The sequence below is a fragment of the Schistocerca serialis genome, chromosome 3 (assembly GCF_023864345.2).
Source record: "Schistocerca serialis cubense isolate TAMUIC-IGC-003099 chromosome 3, iqSchSeri2.2, whole genome shotgun sequence".
Classification (NCBI taxonomy): Eukaryota; Metazoa; Arthropoda; class Insecta; order Orthoptera; family Acrididae; genus Schistocerca; species Schistocerca serialis.
Window position 1 is genome coordinate 978,158,811 of NC_064640.1, and position 22,246 is coordinate 978,181,056.

Below are 22,246 nucleotides of genomic sequence, written 5' to 3' on the forward strand. Positions count from 1 at the left end.
GCCACTTCAATCATCACTTAGCACTGATCACAGAAATGTGTGGCCTATGAGGAGTTACTCGAGCATTGTACTCCATTCTTTTTAACTCCCTAAGCACAGGCATTGTGCTATCTGGATTTCTGGTAGCACTTTGGAACTCACGACTGATTCCTTCCGCTGGTTTCATGAGATTTTCTACAGACACCCTCGATGGTCATGCATGAGGTCTGTATTAGTTTAGCTGTGGTTGTTCCTTCGCGTTCCCACTTCACAGTCAAACACCAACAGATTTAGCAGGCTTAAATATCACTTTTGGATTGGTTACATCGAATGACTAGCCTGTGTGCTCTCCTGGCCGAAACATTCTGCTGTTACTGTTTTTGTTTCTCTAATCACCACGCAGTACTCTATATACTGACGGGTTCACCTCTCGTACACAGTCCGGACACTTTTGATCAGATAAGCTGATCCTTGTGTGAGTTCTTATCTCTACGAAGAGATGACGACTTGTTAATGAACAACCACACCAAACAGGACACCTCTTAACTTTTATTTACTCCCTCCACCTCTCTCTCCTTCTGTCTCTCTCTGTCTGTCTCTCTCTTTCTCTCTCTCTCCCCCCCCTCTTCCTGCTCTATTTTTTCATGTCGAAAATCTGTATAACTGTCTGCAGGTGTAAGTACAGTCTTACCGTCTTCTGCATACGTTATTCTTCAGTTCAAGGGTGCGATGGGAGAAAGTGCTAACCCACAAGAGAGTTGTTATATACTACATGTTTGATTACACTCAAAGACGAGAACATTAATACAATAAGACAAAACATGTTACATAGCAGGCACCTCTTTCTACCGGTAATATGGAAAAAATTGTTACGAACATGGTGCGTCTTAAAACATTAGAGATACAGTAATGTGATAAGACCAGTCCTTACATACTTAAGGGTTAGCACTATCTTCCGCCGACTGCTTCAGTTATTAACTTGACTGACAAATTTGGATATCAGCTATAACACATTTTCTGCGTTAGTGGTTAACAATTAATATTTGAACGTTCCATGTTAACCTCTTACACCAATGAAAAATTAATACCTAGGAAGAAACGTTTTGTTAATTACTTCGCAAGGATAATATTTTGCTCTTACATATAAGCCTATATAGTCTATTGTTCATCGTACTGTCCAATGAAAAGAGCACCCGCTAAAGTAGGAAACGTAATCTAAATCAAGGAAGTGTTGTATGATGTAGGCAGTGTGAGACTATTGCATTTATGTAGGATCATTCCTAAAACAGCGATATGAGTAAAATAAATGAATGACGTGTATTAATAACTAAATTAAATTAGTAAAATTATTACCAGTATTCTTGCTAATACTGTGGAATGGAAAATATGCGGAACAGATAAAGCACAAGGAAGCAATAGTAAATATTTTTCTTGCCTCTTAGTTCCACAAAATTATTGCTTTGATTATGACTAAAATAAACATACAGACGCAACTTTTACTACAAAATTCAACCTGACTACATTACTACATCGTCAGGTTCCTCTTTCTATGGCACTTCATTTTCTAGGAGACGGAGATGTGTGATAAGGATACTTACACCTTCCTCCATGGCCTCTTTTCTTGCTTCTTCCCTTTGGCACAAAATCTGCACAGCGCTCTGTATTTTGTGCTCTAAGATGTGAAGCACTTCTTTGACAGTACCGAAGTCGGACGTCTGTGCAGGCAACGGTACGTCGTCCACATCCTAGAACGATAATGTCTTGATTATTCGCAAAACTTGTTGTAGCCTGTAAGTTATCTGTCTAAAGGCAAAATAGCTGTCAATTGCTTTTACAGGTCCGCTTTTAATTCCGCCAAACACTAGCACTAATTGAACAGTGCGGAAAATATAACTTAAAAACAAATTTTATTATACTGTGTCTGTACAGTTGTAACTATTTTCTTATGAGCGGGTATGCGGTAAAAGGATGGTTTTGAAAATGGTCGCACTCTAAAAACGGTCTAAAGTCTGAAAACGGGAAAAAAAGTTATCATTGCACTTTCTCTGTTACTTCTAATACAGACTTTCAATGTAACATTTACTGTATCAGTGAGGATGCTTCGTTTGTTTTTCAATTTAAATATTGTATTGTTTTCTGTTTTCTTCGTTAGCTTGATGTACTGCACTATTGCTTAATGGCGAACATCAATTAACAAATTAATTAAATGATTTACTCTATGTTATATCCACTCATTATGTTTTAAAAACATTCCCTCCACATCTTCGAATGAATTTCACTAATTATTGACTATGAATTCTTGACTTTACCAACAAAGATAAATACTTACAGGCCCAATATCTGTATGACAACTACGCACTTCAATAATTCCAGATCAGTTTATATCTATATCTGTACTGTGCAAATCACTGTTAAGTGTGTGGTGGAGGGTAACTATCATTCTATCACACAGAGTGGTTTTTCCCGCAGACAGCTTGTGTGGAGACTGCTTTTACTTTCTAAACCTATGGGTACGTCGAAACTATGTACTGGACCGGGACTCGAACCTGGTACCTTTGCCTTTCATTGGCAAGTACTCTATCAAGGCCTACGTGAGAGGAGGCCTGTGACTTCCTCCAGAGACGTCACAGCCTGAGTACTACGCACAGGTAAGGGCGTGATGGCGCTAACAGTTCTTGGTGTGAATTCCAGTAAGCTAGTTTGAAACGAAAGTATAATCCGACGTATAAGGGGTTACACACAGATTACATTACGATATAGAGAAAGCGAAGATCTTTCAAAGGAATTTTACTAAATCGAATAAGTGAAAAGATAGAACAGGAGCTGAGTGAAGAACAGCGTGGGTCTAGGAAAGGAAGAAGCACGATCGACCTGATATTTTCTATCCATCAACTGATGGAAAAAAGTTGGGAGTATAACAAAATGGTGATAATGGTTTTTATAGACATAGAAAAGGCATATGACTCAGTTAACAGGGAAAGACTCTGGGAAGAAATGAAGAAGATCGATATAGAAGATGGATACATTAATGTCATAAAGACAACGTACAGAGGACACAATTGTAGAATTAGAACACCACTGGGGAACTCTGAATACTTCGAAATAAGACAAGGACTTAAGCAGGGAAGTATTCTATCTCCTGCACTTTTTAATGTTGTGATGGAGGGAATGAATAGGGCAGTTAAAGATATAGTAAAAGAAAAAGACAGAAAGATGAGTTTTGGAGATGATATGGTAATACGGGTGATAAAGAGGTAGACGTACAGTTACAACTTGATGCGTGGAAGGAAATAATGAAAAGGTATGGATTAAAAATAAATAAAGATAAGAGTGAAGTAATGGTATTTGGAAGGAGAAAGGGATCAACGGAAATATTATCTTGAATGGAGAACCCCTCAAAGTGGTAGAAAGCTTCACTTATTTAGGGAGTGAAATATCTAGCGATGGAAGAATAACTAACGAAATTAATAGGAAGTTACAGAAGGGAGGCAATTTCTACCAGACAATAAAACACCTGATTTCGAATAAGGAAGTTTCAGAAAAAGCAAAACTCCTTATGTATAAGAATTATTACATCCCTATTGTCGCCTATGGTGGAGAAACATAGACAATGACAGAAAGGGACTGGAGCAGACTGCAAGCAGGGGAAATGAAATTTCTCAGACCAGTTAAGGGAAAAACAAGAATGGACAGAGTAAGGAATGTAGAGATTAGAAAGGACCTTAATAAGAAAGTATGAGAGAAGAAATTGAAAAAAAGAGATTAAGATGGTATGGGCATGTTAAGAGGATGCATGGGCAGAGACTCCCCAAAATTATGGAAGAACTAAAGTTGGATGGGAAAAGACCTAGAGGGCGCCCAAGAACACGGTGGAAAATGGGAGTGAGAATATCTGTGGAAAGGAGAGGTGTGACCTGGCAGCAAATGGAGGAAGAAAAGTGTTGAGAGGACCGAGCGAAATGGAGAGGACTCGTCAGCACCCAGACCCGGCAGTAGCTGGAGTGGGATCCAGAAACTGAGAACAGGTAAAAACGATAAATACTTTTCAGCAATATTACTTTAAAAACAAGTAGCCCTCGATGTGATTATTTATTTAATTTTCGAACTTTTTTGAAATGTCAAAAATGCAGTTTATATCGAATGATACAGATAAATAAACATTCAGGAGGGCGAGCTAGTAGGTCAAAGACACGCCTTACACAGAAATATGTATTTGTTTCGAAAATTTGAGTACAAGGCAGTTGTTCTGTACTTTATAATAATTGTTTGTAAATTTATTTGTATACATAATTACGAGAATCATATGTCCCTAAAAAGTGAGCACAGTCAACTCTCCTTTCCAGAAACGGTTTAAACACTTGACTATGATTTGTATTGCTTAGGACTGAAGTGTTTGAAACAATTGGTACCTTTCAACGAATATTTGAAATATTAAATGAGATGGTTATTCTACGAGGTTTTTTTTGCAAAAACACAGATTTCATTCTGTATGTGTGAAAGTTTTACATTGTGTAGATACATCCTTCCCGCTTGTTTTCAAACTTAGTTTAACGTGTTCCCGTGAGTGGCGCCGTCACAGCATGTCTTCAAGATGGCTGCTACACTTGACGTTCGTCAGAAGCAACGTGCTGTCATAGAATTCCTGCGCTGTGAAAACGAGACAGTGGGAAACATCCACAAGAGGTTGAAAAAGGTGTATGGAGATGCTGCGGTCGATCGCAGTACAGTTAGTCGGTGGGCAAGCAGGTTACATGATGAAAGAGGGCACGGCAATATCGAGGATTGTCCTCGCAGTGGCAGACCTTGTACTGCACACGCTCCAGACAATGTGCAGAGAGTTAACGAATTGGTGACTGCTGACAGACATCACAGTGAATGAATTATCATGCTATGTTGGGATAAGGGAAGGAAGTGTTTCCAGAACACTGATGTGTTGGCATTAAAAAAGTTTTGTGCCAGTTGGGTTCCCAGGATGTTGACTGGCTCACAAAGAAACAAGAAAAACGGTATGCAGCGAACTTTTGGAACAGTACTATAATGGTGGAGATGAATTTCTTGGAATAATTGTGATGGGTGAGTAAACATGGCTCCATCATTTTTCACCAGAGATGAAAAGGCAATGAATGGAGTGGCATCATGCAAATTCACCCAAGGAAAAAAAATTCCAAACCACACCTTCTGCTGGAAAAGTTATGGCTATGGTGTTTTTCGATTCCGAAGGACTCTTGCTTGTGTACATCATGTCAAACGGAACCACCATAAATTCTGATGCATATGTGATGACACTGGAGAAACTTCAAGCTCGACTGAGTCGTGTTCAAGCACATCGGCAAAAGCAGGAAGTTTTGCTGTTGTACAACAATGCGCGGTCACATGTCAGTCAAAAAACCATGGAAGTGATCACAAATCTCGGATGGACAACACTGAAACACCCGCCTTATAGTCCTGACCTGGATCCATGTGACTATCAGCTCTTTGGGAAACTGAAAGACTCGCTTCGTGGAACAAGGTTTGAAGATGATAACTCCCTTGTGCATGCTGCCAAACAGTGGCTCCAACAAGTTGGTTCAGAATTTTACCGTGATGGTATACAGGCGCTGGTTCCAATGTGGCGTAAGGCAGTTGAGAGGGATGGAAATTATGTGGAGAAATGAAAATATTGTTCCTAAAGGCTGTATCTACACACTGTAAAACTTTCAAATATGTAGAATAAAATAAAGATTTTAAAAAAATAGTGTGCATTTGTTTTGGAGTGACCCTCATAATACGCCTCTCAGTAGATATAAGTTACTGTCACTGGCTATCCCACATGCAGAAAACTCATCACTACACTTTGTCTATGAATATCTGAAGTATGTAATGCTGTCTTACATAATGATGAAGAGTTTTGAAATATTCTAAACTAGCTGTTAAGAGCCAAAGTTCTTGCCGCAGTGGTAACACCGGCTCCCGTCAGATCCCCGAAGTTAAGCGTTATCGGGCTGGGTTACACTCGGATGGGTGATCATTCGGTATGCCGAGCGCTGTTGGCAAGAGGGCTGCACTTAGCCGTTGTGAGGCAAACTGAAGATCTACTTGATTGAGAAGGAGGGGCTCTGGTCTTCGAAACTGACATACGGCCAGGAGAGCAGTGTGCTGGCCACATGCCCCTCCATATCCACATCCAGTGATGCCTATTGTCTGAGGGTGACACAGCGGCCGGTCGGTACCATTGAGCATTCATGGCCTGTTCGGGAGCAGAGCTGTTAAGACTTTATATAATTCTGGAAAACAAGGAAATATAAAAATGCGTCTGTCATTACTACGATTTACTCAGTTATTACACATAGCTCTGAACAAATGGCTAGTTTCAAAGAGCAAAACTATTTTTGCTGTTGGATTAAACTGATTAGGTATGAAATACTTTGCAGTATCTGTTGTGTCCTTGCGTGAGTTCACAACTCTAGATAAAATTCCCAGATAGTGACAAAACAAAAGATACTTTATTCCAACATATGTGAAATGAAATGTTTCACAGTCAATGTCCTGTAGCATCTCAGGGCAGGATGCTATAGTGGATGAGTTATAGAGGTCAAGTCGAAATCAGGATGAGGCTGACAACTGACCATCCAAGAGACACATCTATGCTGACTCCGAGGGTAGATGCCCGTCTGATGCCCAAAGGCATCAATAAAACAACATTACAATATTAAACATTTATTGTATACAAAATAGAATAGCTGACGCTTCGATGTTCATGTAGCTAGAGCAGGTAATGCTGGTGGTAGCATACCACCTCAGAATGCATTGGTCAGCACCTGGCACACGGTTGGCGGAGTGTTGGCTCAGAAGGAGTGACATCAAGAGGCTGGTCGCCTTGTCTACATTAACACTCAGCTGTGTCCACACCAAGTGGCACATAGATTCCAGGAAATTATGGTCACAGCACCCACGACCCCACTGTAGACTGCAAACAGGGAAGGCAAATATCAGTTCCGTTATAAGTGCTTGAAGTTGTGCAGAGAAGTGCCATGGCCTCGAGTCAAGAGAGAGGACTGGCACCATCGAAGTCTGCACAGGGACAGAGGTGACTGGCAGCAGTGGCATGCTCACACGATGATGGATGATGATTTGCTCCTAGGCACTGCTGGTTATATCTTCAGAAGGCCTGCTGGATGATGATGGCCACAGCTTCCATCAGTCTTGACCCAGCAGTTGTCTTTGCAGCTAACAGTGACTGAGTCCCTCCATGCAGGACTTCCTGGACCCTAGAAGATCAAAGGCGGCAACTAGACGTGCAAAGCTCGACTGACATAGGCCTTCCTTCTCGACAGGATGGCTGCAAACTTACTTGAACCTCACCAGAACAGAAACTGCATTTATACAGAATGACCTGATGTGCTATGCTGTAGTGGAGTGGTAATGACATTATTCGTCCTGGTTTTTCCATTTATTCAGCTCTCTTGCTAGCTTTAGGATTTCACAACTTTATCTTTCAGACACTCTTTCTGATAATGTCATTTTGCTACATTGCTGGGTTGTGTCCTCATCTTGTTCAGGATGTTGCAATAGCTTTTGTGGTGTCACCGCCAGACACCACACTTGATCGGTGGTAGCCTTTAAATCGGCCGCGGTCCATTGGTATACGTCGGACCCGCGTGTCGCCACTGTCAGTGATAGCAGACCGATCGCCACCACACGGCAGGTCTAGAGAGACGTACTAGCACTCGCCCCAGTTGTACAGCCGACTTTGCCAGAGATGGATTACTGACAATTACGCTCTCATTTGCCGAGACGATAGTTAGCATAGCCTTCAGCTACGTAAATTGCTACGACCTAGCAAGGCGCCGTATTCAATTGATATTTATTATGTGAAGCATGTATAATCAAGAGCGATGTTCTACAATTATGGATTAAAGTTAAGTATTACAAGATTTTCGTACTTTATTGCAATTCTCAAGACATTGTCCTGTTCCAGACCTCACGCCGGTCTGCGTGTATTTAGACGCATGCATTTCGGCCTCCTGTAGCGACACGGTGTTGGCTCTTGAGTGAACACTACAAATTGGCGACGAGCCAAATCGAGTTTGCATTGATTTATTTGTGTCATGGCTTCGCCACAATCTCCAGATGTACTGTCCGAATTTTATCGCTTGCAGAATCAGCAGACGCAGGCGTTATTGGATGCCCTTGGACAGCTCGTCCAGGGTCAACGAGCAATGCAAACTGATGCGGCAGCAGCCGCTCCACTGCTACCGCAGCCACAACATGCAGTTGCACCACCTTTTCGTCTGTTTGATGCGGCACTGGAAAGCTGGACGGAGTGGTCACGCCAATTTGGATTCCATCTCGCTGCCTACAGAATTCAAGGTAATGAGCGGCAGCCTCAGTTATTATCATGTGTCGGCATCCAGACGTACCGTGTGATAGTGAAATTGTTTCTCCGACGCGACGTAGCAATTCTGTCCTACGAAGAAATTTTGTCTGCATTAGATGCATATTTCAAGGAATCAGTCAATGTCGTTGCAAAAAGGTATACGTTCTTTCGTACAAAACGTACGGCTGGTCAAACTAATAGGGAGTGGGTTGCCACTTTGCAAGGCCTTACTAGGGATTGTGCTTTTGAGTGTGAATGTGGCCTCCCTTATTCTGATACTATGGTACGTGCTGCAATTGCACAGAACGTTTCTGATGTTCGTATAAGGAACAGATTTTGAAACTAGTCAATCCCTCCCTTCAACAAGTGATAGACATATTGGATAGGCAAGACACACTTGACTTTGCTCAGGAATCGTTTGAAGCTTCGCCAGCTGTGTGTCACATTAACCGGCCCGCCGGGCGAGCTGCACGGAACAGTAAACAGCCCTCGTGCCCGTCCGCGCAGCCACGTGTGCAGCGTAAGCAGGCAAATGCAGTGCTAAAATCATGTCCGTGCTGTGCTACTAGACATTCGCGTGAGAATTGCCCGTCACGCCAAGCTATTTGCTTTTTCTGTAATAAAAAAGGACATGTTCAGAGTGTTTGCCAGAAAAAGCTCCGATCGGACACTCACAACCATTCCAGGCCCTTTGCTTCGCGCCGGAATCGAACCAAGAATACTCAGGCTCGTGAACCTTCGCCCATGGAAATTCATGCAGTTCATTCCACTCCGCCCAGTGCCTCTCTCTCTAACAGTGACTGTGTTCATCCCACAAAAAGTGTGCGTCGACGTCGACGGAAATTCCGTCAAGTCGCAAGTGCTTCTGTACCAGTGTCTGTTCACGTTGCACGAGACAGTCGCTCTTGTCGTCAGCAGGACAATAAACTTTTTGTAGACTTGGACATTCATGGCAACGTGATCCCATTCCAGCTCGATACCGGAGCTGCAGTTTCATTGATCAATAAAGATATGTCCAAACAACTGGGCACACCTCCGTTGCGTGCCGCAAATGTTACGTTAAATAGTTATTCAGGTCAGAATATCCCTGTGTTAGGACAGTGCAGCCTTCTTGCAACATACAAGGGACAAACAAAACTTGTGTCATTTTACGTTCTTCATTCTTCTTCTGCAGTGAACTTGTTTGGTTTAGATTTATTTCAGTTGTTTAACTTGTCTATAGTAAATCAGCTCCTCTCAGTGTACCAGACTGTGGCTTCAGCCAGTGTTTCTCGTCTGTGTGAAGAGTTTGCAGACATTTTTGCACCTGGCCTTGGTTGCGCTACGAACTATAAAGCGCATTTGGAACTGAAAGTAAACGCGCAACCGAAATTTTTCAGAGCGCGCAATGTTCCCCACGCATTGCGTGATGAGGTCGCAAGATCATTACACGATTTGGAATCACAAGGTGTGATTGAACGTGTGCAGGCTTCTCTCTGGGCCTCACCCTTAGTAATTTTGCCAAAACCTTCCGGAAAATTGAGACTTTGTGTGGACTTCAAGGCAACAGTGAATCCACAACTAGTGATTGCAACTTTTCCTTTACCCCGTCCGGAAGATCTTTTTGACAAGCTGTGCCCGGGTAAATATTTTTCGAAGTTGGACCTGGCAGATGCGTACTTGCAAATACCGGTGGACGAAGAATCCCATCGCGTTTTGGTGGTTAACACGCATCTTGGTTTGTATCGGTTCAAAAGACTGCCATTCGGGTGTGCATCCGCCCGAGCATTGTTTCAGCGGTATCTGCAAACTGTTTGTGCGTCGGTCCCTACTGCAGCAAACTATCTGGACGATATTGTGATCTCCGGAAAGACGGAAGAAGAACATTTAGCCAATCTCAGGACATTATTTCAGGTTTTGCGCCAAAATGGTCTTCGCTTGCGGAAGGACAAATTTGTGTTTTTTGCTCGTGACTTACCATATTTGGGACATGTAATCAATGCCCAAGGCATACATCCCAGTCCCGAGCACCTCCGTGCCATACAAGACTTGCCTTCACCGCAGAATTTGAAGCAGCTACAGAGTGTGCTGGGAAAAATAAATTACTATAATCAATATGTGCGCAAAGCCTCTTCCATTTCAGCTCCGCTTCATCGCTTACGCCGTCAAGGTGTTCCGTTCGTCTGGACGACGGAATGCGAACGCGCCTTACGCCAGTTGAAATCGGCGTTGCTTTCAAATACTTGCCTTACGCCATTCGATCCCCAGAAACCCCTTTTGTTGATGGTAGATGCATCGGATTTCGGGATCGGTGCTGTGCTTGCGCACAAAGATGGATCGTATGATCGCCCTATTGCCTTTGCGTCCAAATTGCTCTCGTCTGCACAAAGAAATTATTCACAGATAGAGAAAGAAGCCTTGGCTCTCGTATTTGGTGTTACTAAGTTTCACGATTTCTTGTATGGTCGTCCCTTTACCACCATCACAGACCACAAACCTTTGACATCGCTTTTTCATCCGAACAAGCCTGTACCTCCACGTACAGCGCAGAAATTCATTCGCTGGTCTATTTTCCTCTCGCAGTACCGCTACTATATCTTGTATCGGTCCACTGCTAAGCACGGAAACGCTGATGCGTTGTCCCGTTTGCCTGTTGCTGAGGATAGAGCTTTCGATTCTTCCGAACTTGCTTGCATGTTCATTGATGCGGAAACCGATGACGTGGTCGAATCGTTTCCGATTGATTTTCGTCGTGTAGCTACAGCCACAGCTGCTGACCCTGTCCTTGCTACCGTTTTGCGTTTTGTTCCTACGCAATGGCCCTTGTCGAAATCGCGGATCGAGGATCCGTTGGTTCGCCGATTTTTTGCTCACAAGGAGAGACTTTTTGTACGACGTGGTGTTTTGCTGTTGCGTTCTGATAATGATCAGTCCAGGGTCGTGGTCCCACGTTCGTTACAGTCCTCTGTCTTACGGCTTCTCCACCAAGGACATTGGGGTATAGTGCGCACGAAACAACTTGCTCGTCAGCACTGTACTTGGTTCGGAATCGATGCTGCGATTACGAATATGTGCTCTTCTTGCATGGCGTGTGCCGAACAACAATCCGCACAACCGCGGAACTTCTTTGCGTGGCCACAAGCCACTTCCCCTTGGCAACGATTACACATCGATTTTGCTGGTCCATTCTGGAATGCTCGATGGTTGGTTGTGGTCGATTCTTTCAGTAATTTTCCTTTTGTTGCCCGGATGTCTTCCACGACGTCATCTGCCACCATCCAATCGTTATCGGCTATCTTTTGCATTGAAGGCCTTCCACAGACTATTGTTTCCGACAATGGCCCACAATTCATGTCCGCAGACTTTCAGTCATTCTGCACGGCCAATGGTATTCAACATCTGACATCCGCTCCGTTTTCGCCTCAGTCAAACGGTGCCGCTGAACAATTGGTCCGGACTTTCAAGTCACAGATGTTGAAGTTGAACGAGTCGCATTCTCGGGATTACGCGTTGTTGCTCTTTTTGTCTTCGTATCGCTCTCAGCCCCGAGATCGTCGCTCGCCGGCTAAGTTGCTCCAAGGTCGTCCTCATCGAACCTTGATGTCTTTGGTGCATCCGCCGCATCAGGTTCTTGTGCAGCGGACGCCACCTGTTTTTGCTTCTGGCGACGTTGTATACAACGCAACTATCGAGATTCACGTTGTTGGCTCGCAGGGCGCATTCTTCGCTGCCTCGGCCGCGCTATGTATTTGGTTTTGGGGGCCTCTGGTGAGGTGCGTCGGCATCTCAATCAGCTGCACCTCTGTCGTCGCACAGGTTCTGCCGCTCCCCGTCTGCTTTCAGCGACGGTGCCGTCCGGTCAGCGCCCTGGGGACCCATCTACTGGCTCGCCTCATCCCCAGGTGTTACCGACGCTGCCTTCCATTTTGCCCCATGGCGACGCGCCGCCGCCGCCGCCGCCGCCTGTTCTCCCGCCGGCGACGCCCGCAGTGGACGCTTCGCTGCAACCGCCAAGCGCCTCTCTGGGTCACGCGCCGCCGATCGCTTCCCGTGACCAGCTGTCCTCCGACATGGAACTCTTGCCTGCTCCGGACCAGATGTCGTCTTCGCCCGTCGGCTGCCCCGACGCGATGGAGGTCGACCCTACGGCCCCTCCTGTCTCTTTACGGGCGCATACACCGCATGTTGGCGTGCACCCTGGACTAGGTTTTCAGGCGTTTCCTAGCTCCCCTCGGACCGAATGGCAGGGTGCGGGTGGCACAGCCTCGCCTGTTGTTAGGCTCCCCACCTCGTCGCATACGTCAACATGGCGTCCTCCCCACGGCGGGCGGAAGCCTTATAACACAACCATTCGCCGATTTGCGGGGGAGGAATGTGGTGTCACCGCCAGACACCACACTTGATCGGTGGTAGCCTTTAAATCGGCCGCGGTCCATTAGTATACGTCGGACCCGCGTGTCGCCACTGTCAGTGATAGCAGACCGAGCGCCACCACACGGCAGGTCTAGAAAGACGTACTAGCACTCGCCCCAGTGGTACAGCCGACTTTGCCAGAGATGGATTACTGACAATTACGCTCTCATTTGCCGAGACGATAGTTAGCATAGCCTTCAGCTACGTAAATTGCTACGACCTAGCAAGGCGCCGTATTCAATTGATATTTATTATGTGAAGCATGTATCATCAAGAGCGATGTTCTACAATTATGGATTAAAGTTAAGTATTACAAGATTTTCGTACTTTATTGCAATTCTCAAGATATTGTCCTGTTCCAGACCTCACGCCGGTCTGCGTGTATTTAGACGCGTGCATTTCGGCCTCCTGTAGCGACACGGTGTTGGCTCTTGAGTCAACACTACAGCTTTAGTTTTCACTGCTGCTCCATCAGCAGTCTTTTTTCTCTGGCATTGCCAGGGCTGAACTTCAAGATTTTTCTGGCCACACAAGTTATACTACTCTAATGTGCAACAGTCGACTAGGATATAGAAACTGACAACACAGAAATTACTATCTTCTTGACCTGATACAGATGGTTTGTTGACAGAACAATAACACTTGAAATTACTATGTCTTTGTCAGATGTCAGAAACTGCTGAGATTTTCTCGGTACAAGTCTAAGACCAGTTAGTCACCTACTCCTAGTGATAGATCATGGGAAAAATCATACTAGCCAAGTCACCTGCCATATACCAATACTGAAACATAGAGTCCACAGGACAGCAATGTCGAAGGAGGTGAAGGCTCTGGCAGCAGTGGCTGGCTGCTTGTTGAGGCTGCTGTGATGTGTCTCCAAGATTGGTGCTGTGGCTGGAATTGGTATCGCTGTGAAATGCAGATCCACATTTGGCTCTTTGATGGAACTGCTTGGTTCAGCGAACTGAACTGCATGCTAGTGGCTGGGTGCTGTCTTAAGAACAAGCCAGAATCTTTTCACTCCTTGGTGGACACATGATACCTAGATGTGAAGTAGAGCCCACAACTGTAGCACGGAATGGACACAGCCTGTTTATGTAGAGTCTGCCAGTATACCTCTTGGCAACAAACCAGCGTTTTTATGGTCAGCAGTTGATACTTTAATGCCTCAAGAGTAAGATTCATACGCTTACCTGTATGAAATATCTTCATAGGTAAAAGTCCACCCATGTTTACCTGAATTTTAGTAGCAACTTTATTGCTTTCGAAGGTTCCATATAGACACTCACATCTGTACATAACTTTTGGCAAAATATCTAAGACGATATTCAAAATTTTTCATGTCGTGTCATCTGATTAGCTTTTTCTGTTAATTATGCAACCTGACGAGCTTACACTTCAACTTTACACTTCACTTGAAAGCTTTTTCTAATTCAACGGGTGCAGCAATGAGAGTACAAACAAATTCCTAATGTTATTGCAACCATCTGGGAACGGAAAAAAACATTGAAGAAGCTTTCTGATTTTCCAAGATGACAGGGCGATTTCATGCAGGACTCACCCTGGCCTAGCACCGGATTCATGACGTCGGAGGAACTAGTTGTCGCTTTTCGAAGACTTTATGTCCCACATGGTATGGTTCTACCGACTGAGCTATCCAAACCCCAAAGTATGCACGAGAACTTCTATTAAGTTTTGAAGGTAGGTTATGAGGTACTGCAGGAAGAAAAGCTGAGAAGGCAGGTCGTGTGCTATGCTTGTATAGCTCAGTCAGTAGAGCACCTGCCCACGAAAGGCAAAGGATCCAGATTCGAGTCTTTGTAGAGCACACAGGGTTTTATCTGCCAGGAAGTTTCATAGAGCTTTAGAGGTTTACAATTGTTCTCGATAATAGCCAGTGTAAAGTTTGATACTTTAGAGGACGGCAGAAGTTTCATGTCAGTCTGTGGGACCTTCATTGTGACGGTGGTATATAACGGCATCATGGTTGTATGCAGTATTTGTACATGCCCTCAGCTGTTACTAGTGTGTTGAACTTCGTTTGTAGAGTTCGGGATGTCTGGAATGATAGTTACATTGACAGAAATAGAAATTATTACATCATGAAGTATCAGTCCAATATTTATCAAACTTTCTGGAGATGTTCATCATATAACGAGTGTTAAATGGATAAACTTCCATTCCATTTGGAACATACGTCCATCATCAACATAAGTGTGAGATGTGATCCCTCACGGCCATAATTACAGTCATAGATTCATTGTGCTATGGAAACTACCTCCATATGTTATCTTGACGAGTTTCCTACCATGCCTGAACACACGCTGCGTCAGTTCAAGAAATTGCTGGCTTGAGGCTTGTATGAAAGTATACGTCTTTCCATTGCTTTCTACACTTGCTCTATAGATGGGGAGTGAGCAAGCCAGTCAGTGATGCGCAAATTTATCAAGACATTTGTGGTGTCAGCTGCAGTGTGGGCCTTGCATTATACTGCTGAAATATGCTATTTAGTACCCTCGTTATGAAATGTGTATCTACAGGTTTTACCATTCTTGAAAAAAAGTGGTGAGAATTACACCTCCCTTCAACAGTTACTAAATCAGTTTCGTTGCCTGCTGTATGGTGTCAGCGGTAAACGATGCATAACAGCATGAGATCTCAACCCAGATTCCAGCAATATGTTCTCCACGGTTCATGAAGACACTCCGCCTGTTGCCTATTGCCCGTATTTCTACTATTTTTATGTGTCTATTCGTCAGAGTTAGTGGAAAGATTCCAGGATCTTTTCGTGGTGTAGTCCTTCTGGGAGGACTACTCTTCTTGCAATATACCATCTCCTCATTGATTCTGCAGTCATTGTCCATGTGATATGTCGGTACGATGCTCCCATTTACCACATGCCAATGATTCGACCTTTCTCCAGTTCCCAAATACGGCGATAAGTTTTTTTCTGTAATGAAAATACAATGAGGTGACAAAATTCATGGGATACCTCGTAATATCGTGTCGAACCTCCTTTTGTCCAGCGTAGTTCAGAGACAATACGTGGCATGGACTCAACGGGCCGTTGAAAGACCCCTGCAGAAATACTCAGCCATGTTGCCATTACAGCCGTCCATAACTGCTAACGTGTTGGTGCAGGATTTTGTGCACCAACTGACCTCTCGATTGTATCCCGTAAATGTTCGACGAGATTCATGTCGGGCAATTTGGATGGCCAAATCATTCACTCGAATTGTCCAGAATGTTCTTAAAATCAATCGCGAACAATTGTGGCCCAGAGACATGACGCATTGTCAACCACAAAAATTCCATCGTTGTTTGGGAACAGGAAATCCACGAATGGCTGCAAATAGTCTCCAAGTAGCCGAACACAACAGTTACCAACTGGAATAGAGACTCGTCTGACAAGGTCACCGTTCTTACGTCGTCTAGGGTCCAACCGATATGGTGACGAGCCCAGGAGAGGCGCTGCTGGCGATGTTGTGCTGTTAGTAAAGGCACTCGCATCGGCTGTCCACTGCCATACCTCATTAACGCCAGATTTCGCCGCACTGTCCTAACGGATACGTTCATCGTACGACCACATTGATTTCCGCGGTTATTTCACACAGTGCTGCTTGCCCTGACAACTGTATGAAAACGCTGCTGCTCTCGGTGAACCGTTTGCAGAATGTTTTAATTCCCGAAGTGCGACTGCAGTCACGTAGGAAATTTCTTCATAAGAATCACCTGAGTACATTTGACATGTCGGTCAGTGCACTACTGCGCTTTTATACCTCGTGTACGCAATTCTACCGCCATCTGCACATGTGAATATCGCTATTCCATTACTTTTGTCACCTCAGTGTAAGTTCGCATAGTGAAGAAATTTTAATCAGCATAGCCCGCAAGCATATGAATATTGAAGTATCAGTTTAGCACTGTTCAGTCGAGGTGTCCATGTATAAGACTTTCCATTTGCGTCAGTGTATGTTCTTGAATTCGTATTCCTGGAGTGGACAGAGTTGAGGTTCATGTGTTTTTATAATTATTTTTCACTTACTTCTGGACTAATGGGTGTGGGCTGACAGCAACCACGTTACCACTCTTCAGCTTTTCATAAAATGATTAAGGAAGAGTTAAAACTGTATCATTAAGGTAAAATAATGAAACTTCCTGGCAGGTTAAAACTGTGTGCTTGACCGAGACTCGCACTCGGGACCTTTGCCCTTCGCGGGCAAGTGCTCTACCAACTGAGCTACCCAAGCACGACTCACGCTAAAGGCAAAGGTCCCGAGTTAGAGTCTCTGTCCGGCACACAGTTTTAATCTGCCAAGAAGTTTCATATCAGCGCACACTCGGCTGCAGAGTGAAAATCTCATTCTGGAAACATCCCCTAGGTTGTGGCTAAGCCATGTCTCCGCAATATCCTTTCTTTCAGGAGTGCTAGTTCTGCTTGGTTCGCAGGAGAGCTTCTGTAAAGTTTGGAAGGTAGGAGACGAGATACTGGCAGAAGTAAAGCTGTGAGGAGGGGGCGTGAGTCGTTCTTGGGTAGCTCAGTTGGTAGAGCACTTGCCCGCGAAAGGCAAATGTCCCGAGTTCGAGTCTCGGTCCGGCACACAGTTTTAATCTGCCAGTAAGTTTCATATCAGCGCACACTCCGCTGCAGAGTGAAAATCTTATTCTGGAAGGTAAAATAATGATGATATGATGCTCGTACTGTGAATTATTACCTATGTTCTGAAGATGGTAATGTTGTGAGCTCTTCGAAATACTGGATCGGAGAGAGGGGTTGGTGTGTAGTAAGTGGTTCGACGCAGTGCAGCCCAATCTGCAAGTGCCAGCAGGGATTTATGCAGTCTATCAAAATACAGTTACTGGTGAGAAAAGTGCATTAATTTTTTTGGCAATTCATTAATCCAGAACCAAGTGACTACAACACTATTACACGGCTTTACAAAACGCTGTCAAGGACACACAGTATCTCTGACTCTGGCACGTGCCTTCTTCACGGTTAAGTTTATGCGGCCTTTCTACTTTAAATCACTCAGGACAACAATTCCTGGATGCTTGAAAGTTGTGACCAATTCTATTAACTGATCGTGCTCAAGCGGAATCTAATCATTTCGGCTGATTACGTGCATTATTTTACATTTACTAATACTATGGATCAGCTGCCACTCCTGCCTTGCGATGTGTGCTGTCCATCTGCAAGTCTCTGTGCATTTCTCAACAAGTTGCTAATGATCTAACCACAACTGCACTGTGGTTTCTGATGTGAAGCAGTTCGGAAATACTACGGCCTTCATTTTAGCATCTTCTATTTTGGTGCAGTCATGGTCAAGGTGCATCTGGACAAACAAAGTTTTCCCATTGACGTATTCCTGTGCAGAACCAAAACGTTTTAGCATTTTTGACAACACAGCTTAAAAGATTTTGTTTTTGAGTTAACTGGACACTTCTGATTTTTGTCTTGTACAGCTTCTGTTTGTCAGGAAAGACTCTGCACCGTTTCATACCGCTATGTAGCTCTCTATGCTTTTGTAGTACTTCCCCAATATTGTTACTGAACCATGTTGGGTCTTTCAGATCCTCGCTACCTTCCATGCCACTGACTTATCCAGCACATGGCCTGCAACACACCTCAATTTCTGTCACAGAGTATTCGCTTTCTCTTCCCCAGAACTGAATGTTTTCTGCAGATTTCTCGGAGAGTTTCTAATGATCTTACCATCGCACCTGTCAAGCAGAAATATCATCCTTCCATAAACTTTTCGTTAGACCCTTGTGATAATCACGTTCGCTGCATAGAAAAGTTTCGGAATGTTTGTTGCCTGCAGATCCAGTAAGTTTTGCTCGAAGGTGGGCTTGCTTACCTGCTACTCTAAATAAGTTACAGAAAATACCCTGGCTCTCGTTCTATACGTGTGAGCCTCTCTCAGTGGAAGATTGAAGTCTGCTGCTATTGCTACGGGATCAACGGGATTTTACTCGCAGTATTTTCTAAGCGTTGTCTATGGAGTGTTGTCATAGAGGCGCAACAACAGACCAAGTTTTTCAAGGGTTCGAGAGTTGGTGGAGATATGACTGGCAGATGTTATTGACATACGTGTACAAAGAGACAGCGGGTGTGAGCGTCACTTCAGGCTCTGGAGAGAGCGGTCAAACTGTGGAAGAACCGACGACCACGCCAACGTTACCAGAAGTGAGGATGAGTCGGGTGTCAGTCTTCCATACAGGGTGTTACAAAAAGGTACGGTCAAACTTTCAGGAAACATTCCTCACACACAAATAAAGAAAAGATGTCACGTGAACATGTGTCCGGAAACACTTAATTTCCATGTTAGAGCTCATTTTAGTTTCGACAATATGTACTGTACTTCCTCGATTCACCGCCAGTTAGCCCAATTGAAGGAAGGTAATGTTGACTCAGTTCCGAGATGGTCGCTCGCCGGCTGAGTTGCTCCACGGTCGTCCTCATCGAACCTTGATGTCTTTGCTGCATCCGCCGCATCAGGTTCTTGTGCAGCGGACGCCACCTGTTTTTGCTCCTGGCGACGTTGTATACTATCGCAACTATCGAGATTCACGTTGTTGGTTAGCAGGGCGCATTCTTCACTGCCTCGGCCGCGCTATGTATTTGGTTTTGGGGGCCTCTGGTGAGGTGCGTCGGCATCTCAATCAGCTGCGCCTCTGTCGTCGCACGGGTTCTGCCGCTCCCCGTCTGCTTTCAGCGACGGTGCCGTCCGGTCAGCGCCCTGGGCACCCATCTACTGGCTCGCCTCATCCCCAGGTGTTACCGACGCTGCCTTCCATTTTGCCCCATGGCGACGCGCCGCCGCCGCCGCCGCCGCCGCCGCCTGTTCTCCCGCCGGCGACGCCCGCAGTGGACGCTTCGCTGCAACCGCCAGGCGCCTCCCTGGGTCACGCGCTGCCGATCGCTTCCCGTGACCAGCTGTCCTCCGACATGGAACTCTTGCCCGCTCCGGACCAGATGTCGTCTTCGCCCGTCGGCTGCCCCGACGCGATGGAGGTCGACCCTACGGCCCCTCCTGTCTCTTTACGGGCGCATACACCGCATGTTGGCGTGCACCCTGGACTAGGTTTTCAGGCGTTTCCTAGCTCCCCTCGGACCGAATGGCAGGGTGCGGGTGGCACAGCCTCGCCTGTTGTTAGGCTCCCCACCTCGTCGCATACGTCAACATGGCGTCCTCCCCACGGCGGGCGGAAGCCTTACAACACAACCGTTCGCCGATTTGCGGGGGAGGAATGTGGTGTCACCGCCAGACACCACACTTGCTAGGTGGTAGCCTTTAAATCGGCCGCGGTCCATTAGTATACGTCGGACCCGCGTGTCACCACTGTCAGTGATAGCAGACCGAGCGCCACCACACGGCAGGTCTAGAAAGACGTACTAGCACTCGCCCCAGTGGTACAGCCGACTTTGCCAGAGATGGATTACTGACAATTACGCTCTCATTTGCCGAGACGATAGTTAGCATAGCCTTCAGCTACGTAAATTGCTACGACCTAGCAAGGCGCCGTATTCAATTGATATTTATTATGTGAAGCATGTATCATCAAGAGCGATGTTCTACAATTATGGATTAAAGTTAAGTATTACAAGATTTTCGTACTTTATTGCAATTCTCAAGATATTGTCCTGTTCCAGACCTCACGCCGGTCTGCGTGTATTTAGACGCGTGCATTTCGGCCTCCTGTAGCGTCACGGTGTTGGCTCTTGAGTCAACACTACAGCTTTAGTGTTCACTGCTGCTCCATCAGCAGTCTTTTTTCTCTGGCATTGCCAGGGCTGAACTTCAAGATTTTTCTGGCCACACAAGTTATACTACTCTAATGTGCAACAGTCGACTAGGATATAGAAACTGACAACACAGAAACTACTATCTTCTTGACCTAATACAGATGGTTTGTTGACAGAACAATAACACTTGAAATTACTATGTCTTTGTCAGATGTCAGACACTGCTGAGATTTTCTCGGTACAAGTCTAAGACCAGTCAGTCACCTACTCCTAGTGATAGATCATGGGAAAAATCATACTAGCCAAGTCACCCGCCATATACCAATACTGAAACATAGAGTCCACAGGACAGCAATGTCGAAGGAGGTGAAGGCTCTGGCAGCAGTGGCTGGCTGCTTGTTGAGGCTGCTGTGATGTGTCTCCAAGATTGGTGCTGTGGCTGGAATTGGTATCGCTGTGAAATGCAGATCCACATTTGGCTCTTTGATGGAACTGCTTGGTTCAGCGAACTGAACTGCATGCTAGTGGCTGGGTGCTGTCTTAAGAACAAGCCAGAATCTTTTCACTCCTTGGTGGACACATGATACCTAGATGTGAAGTAGAGCCCACAACTGTAGCACGGAATGGACACAGCCTGTTTATGTAGAGTCTGCCAGTATACCTCTTGGCAACAAACCAGCGTTTTTATGGTCAGCAGTTGATACTTTAATGCCTCAAGAGTAAGATTCATACGCTTACCTGTATGAAATATCTTCATAGGTAAAAGTCCACCCATGTTTACCTGAATTTTAGTAGCAACTTTATTGCTTTCGAAGGTTCCATATAGACACTCACATCTGTACATAACTTTTGGCAAAATATCTAAGACGATATTCAAAATTTTTCATGTCGTGTCATCTGATTAGCTTTTTCTGTTAATTATGCAACCTGACGAGCTTACACTTCAACTTTACACTTCACTTGAAAGCTTTTTCTAATTCAACGGGTGCAGCAATGAGAGTACAAACAAATTCCTAATGTTATTGCAACCATCTGGGAACGGAAAAAAACATTGAAGAAGCTTTCTGATTTTCCAAGATGACAGGGCGATTTCATGCAGGACTCACCCTGGCCTAGCACCGGATTCATGACGTCGGAGGAACTAGTTGTCGCTTTTCGAAGACTTTATGTCCCACATGGTATGGTTCTACCGACTGAGCTATCCAAACCCCAAAGTATGCACGAGAACTTCTATTAAGTTTTGAAGGTAGGTTATGAGGTACTGCAGGAAGAAAAGCTGAGAAGGCAGGTCGTGTGCTATGCTTGTATAGCTCAGTCAGTAGAGCACCTGCCCACGAAAGGCAAAGGATCCAGATTCGAGTCTTTGTAGAGCACACAGGGTTTTATCTGCCAGGAAGTTTCATAGAGCTTTAGAGGTTTACAATTGTTCTCGATAATAGCCAGTGTAAAGTTTGATACTTTAGAGGACGGCAGAAGTTTCATGTCAGTCTGTGGGACCTTCATTGTGACGGTGGTATATAACGGCATCATGGTTGTATGCAGTATTTGTACATGCCCTCAGCTGTTACTAGTGTGTTGAACTTCGTTTGTAGAGTTCGGGATGTCTGGAATGATAGTTACATTGACAGAAATAGAAATTATTACATCATGAAGTATCAGTCCAATATTTATCAAACTTTCTGGAGATGTTCATCATATAACGAGTGTTAAATGGATAAACTTCCATTCCATTTGGAACATACGTCCATCATCAACATAAGTGTGAGATGTGA

The 22,246-nt window shown here is 44.8% G+C and overlaps 1 protein-coding gene across 1 annotated transcript in view; it reads right to left on the minus strand.

Annotated features, from left to right (window-relative positions):
- The window catches only part of LOC126471419 (outer dynein arm-docking complex subunit 3), a 355,522-nt gene that overhangs the window by 9,137 nt on the left and 324,139 nt on the right, over window positions 1-22,246 (minus strand). Inside the window, exon 10 of the mRNA XM_050099557.1 lies at window positions 1,578-1,724. Coding sequence (XP_049955514.1) covers window positions 1,578-1,724 — 147 coding nt within the window. The remainder of the gene's footprint in view (window positions 1-1,577; window positions 1,725-22,246) is intronic.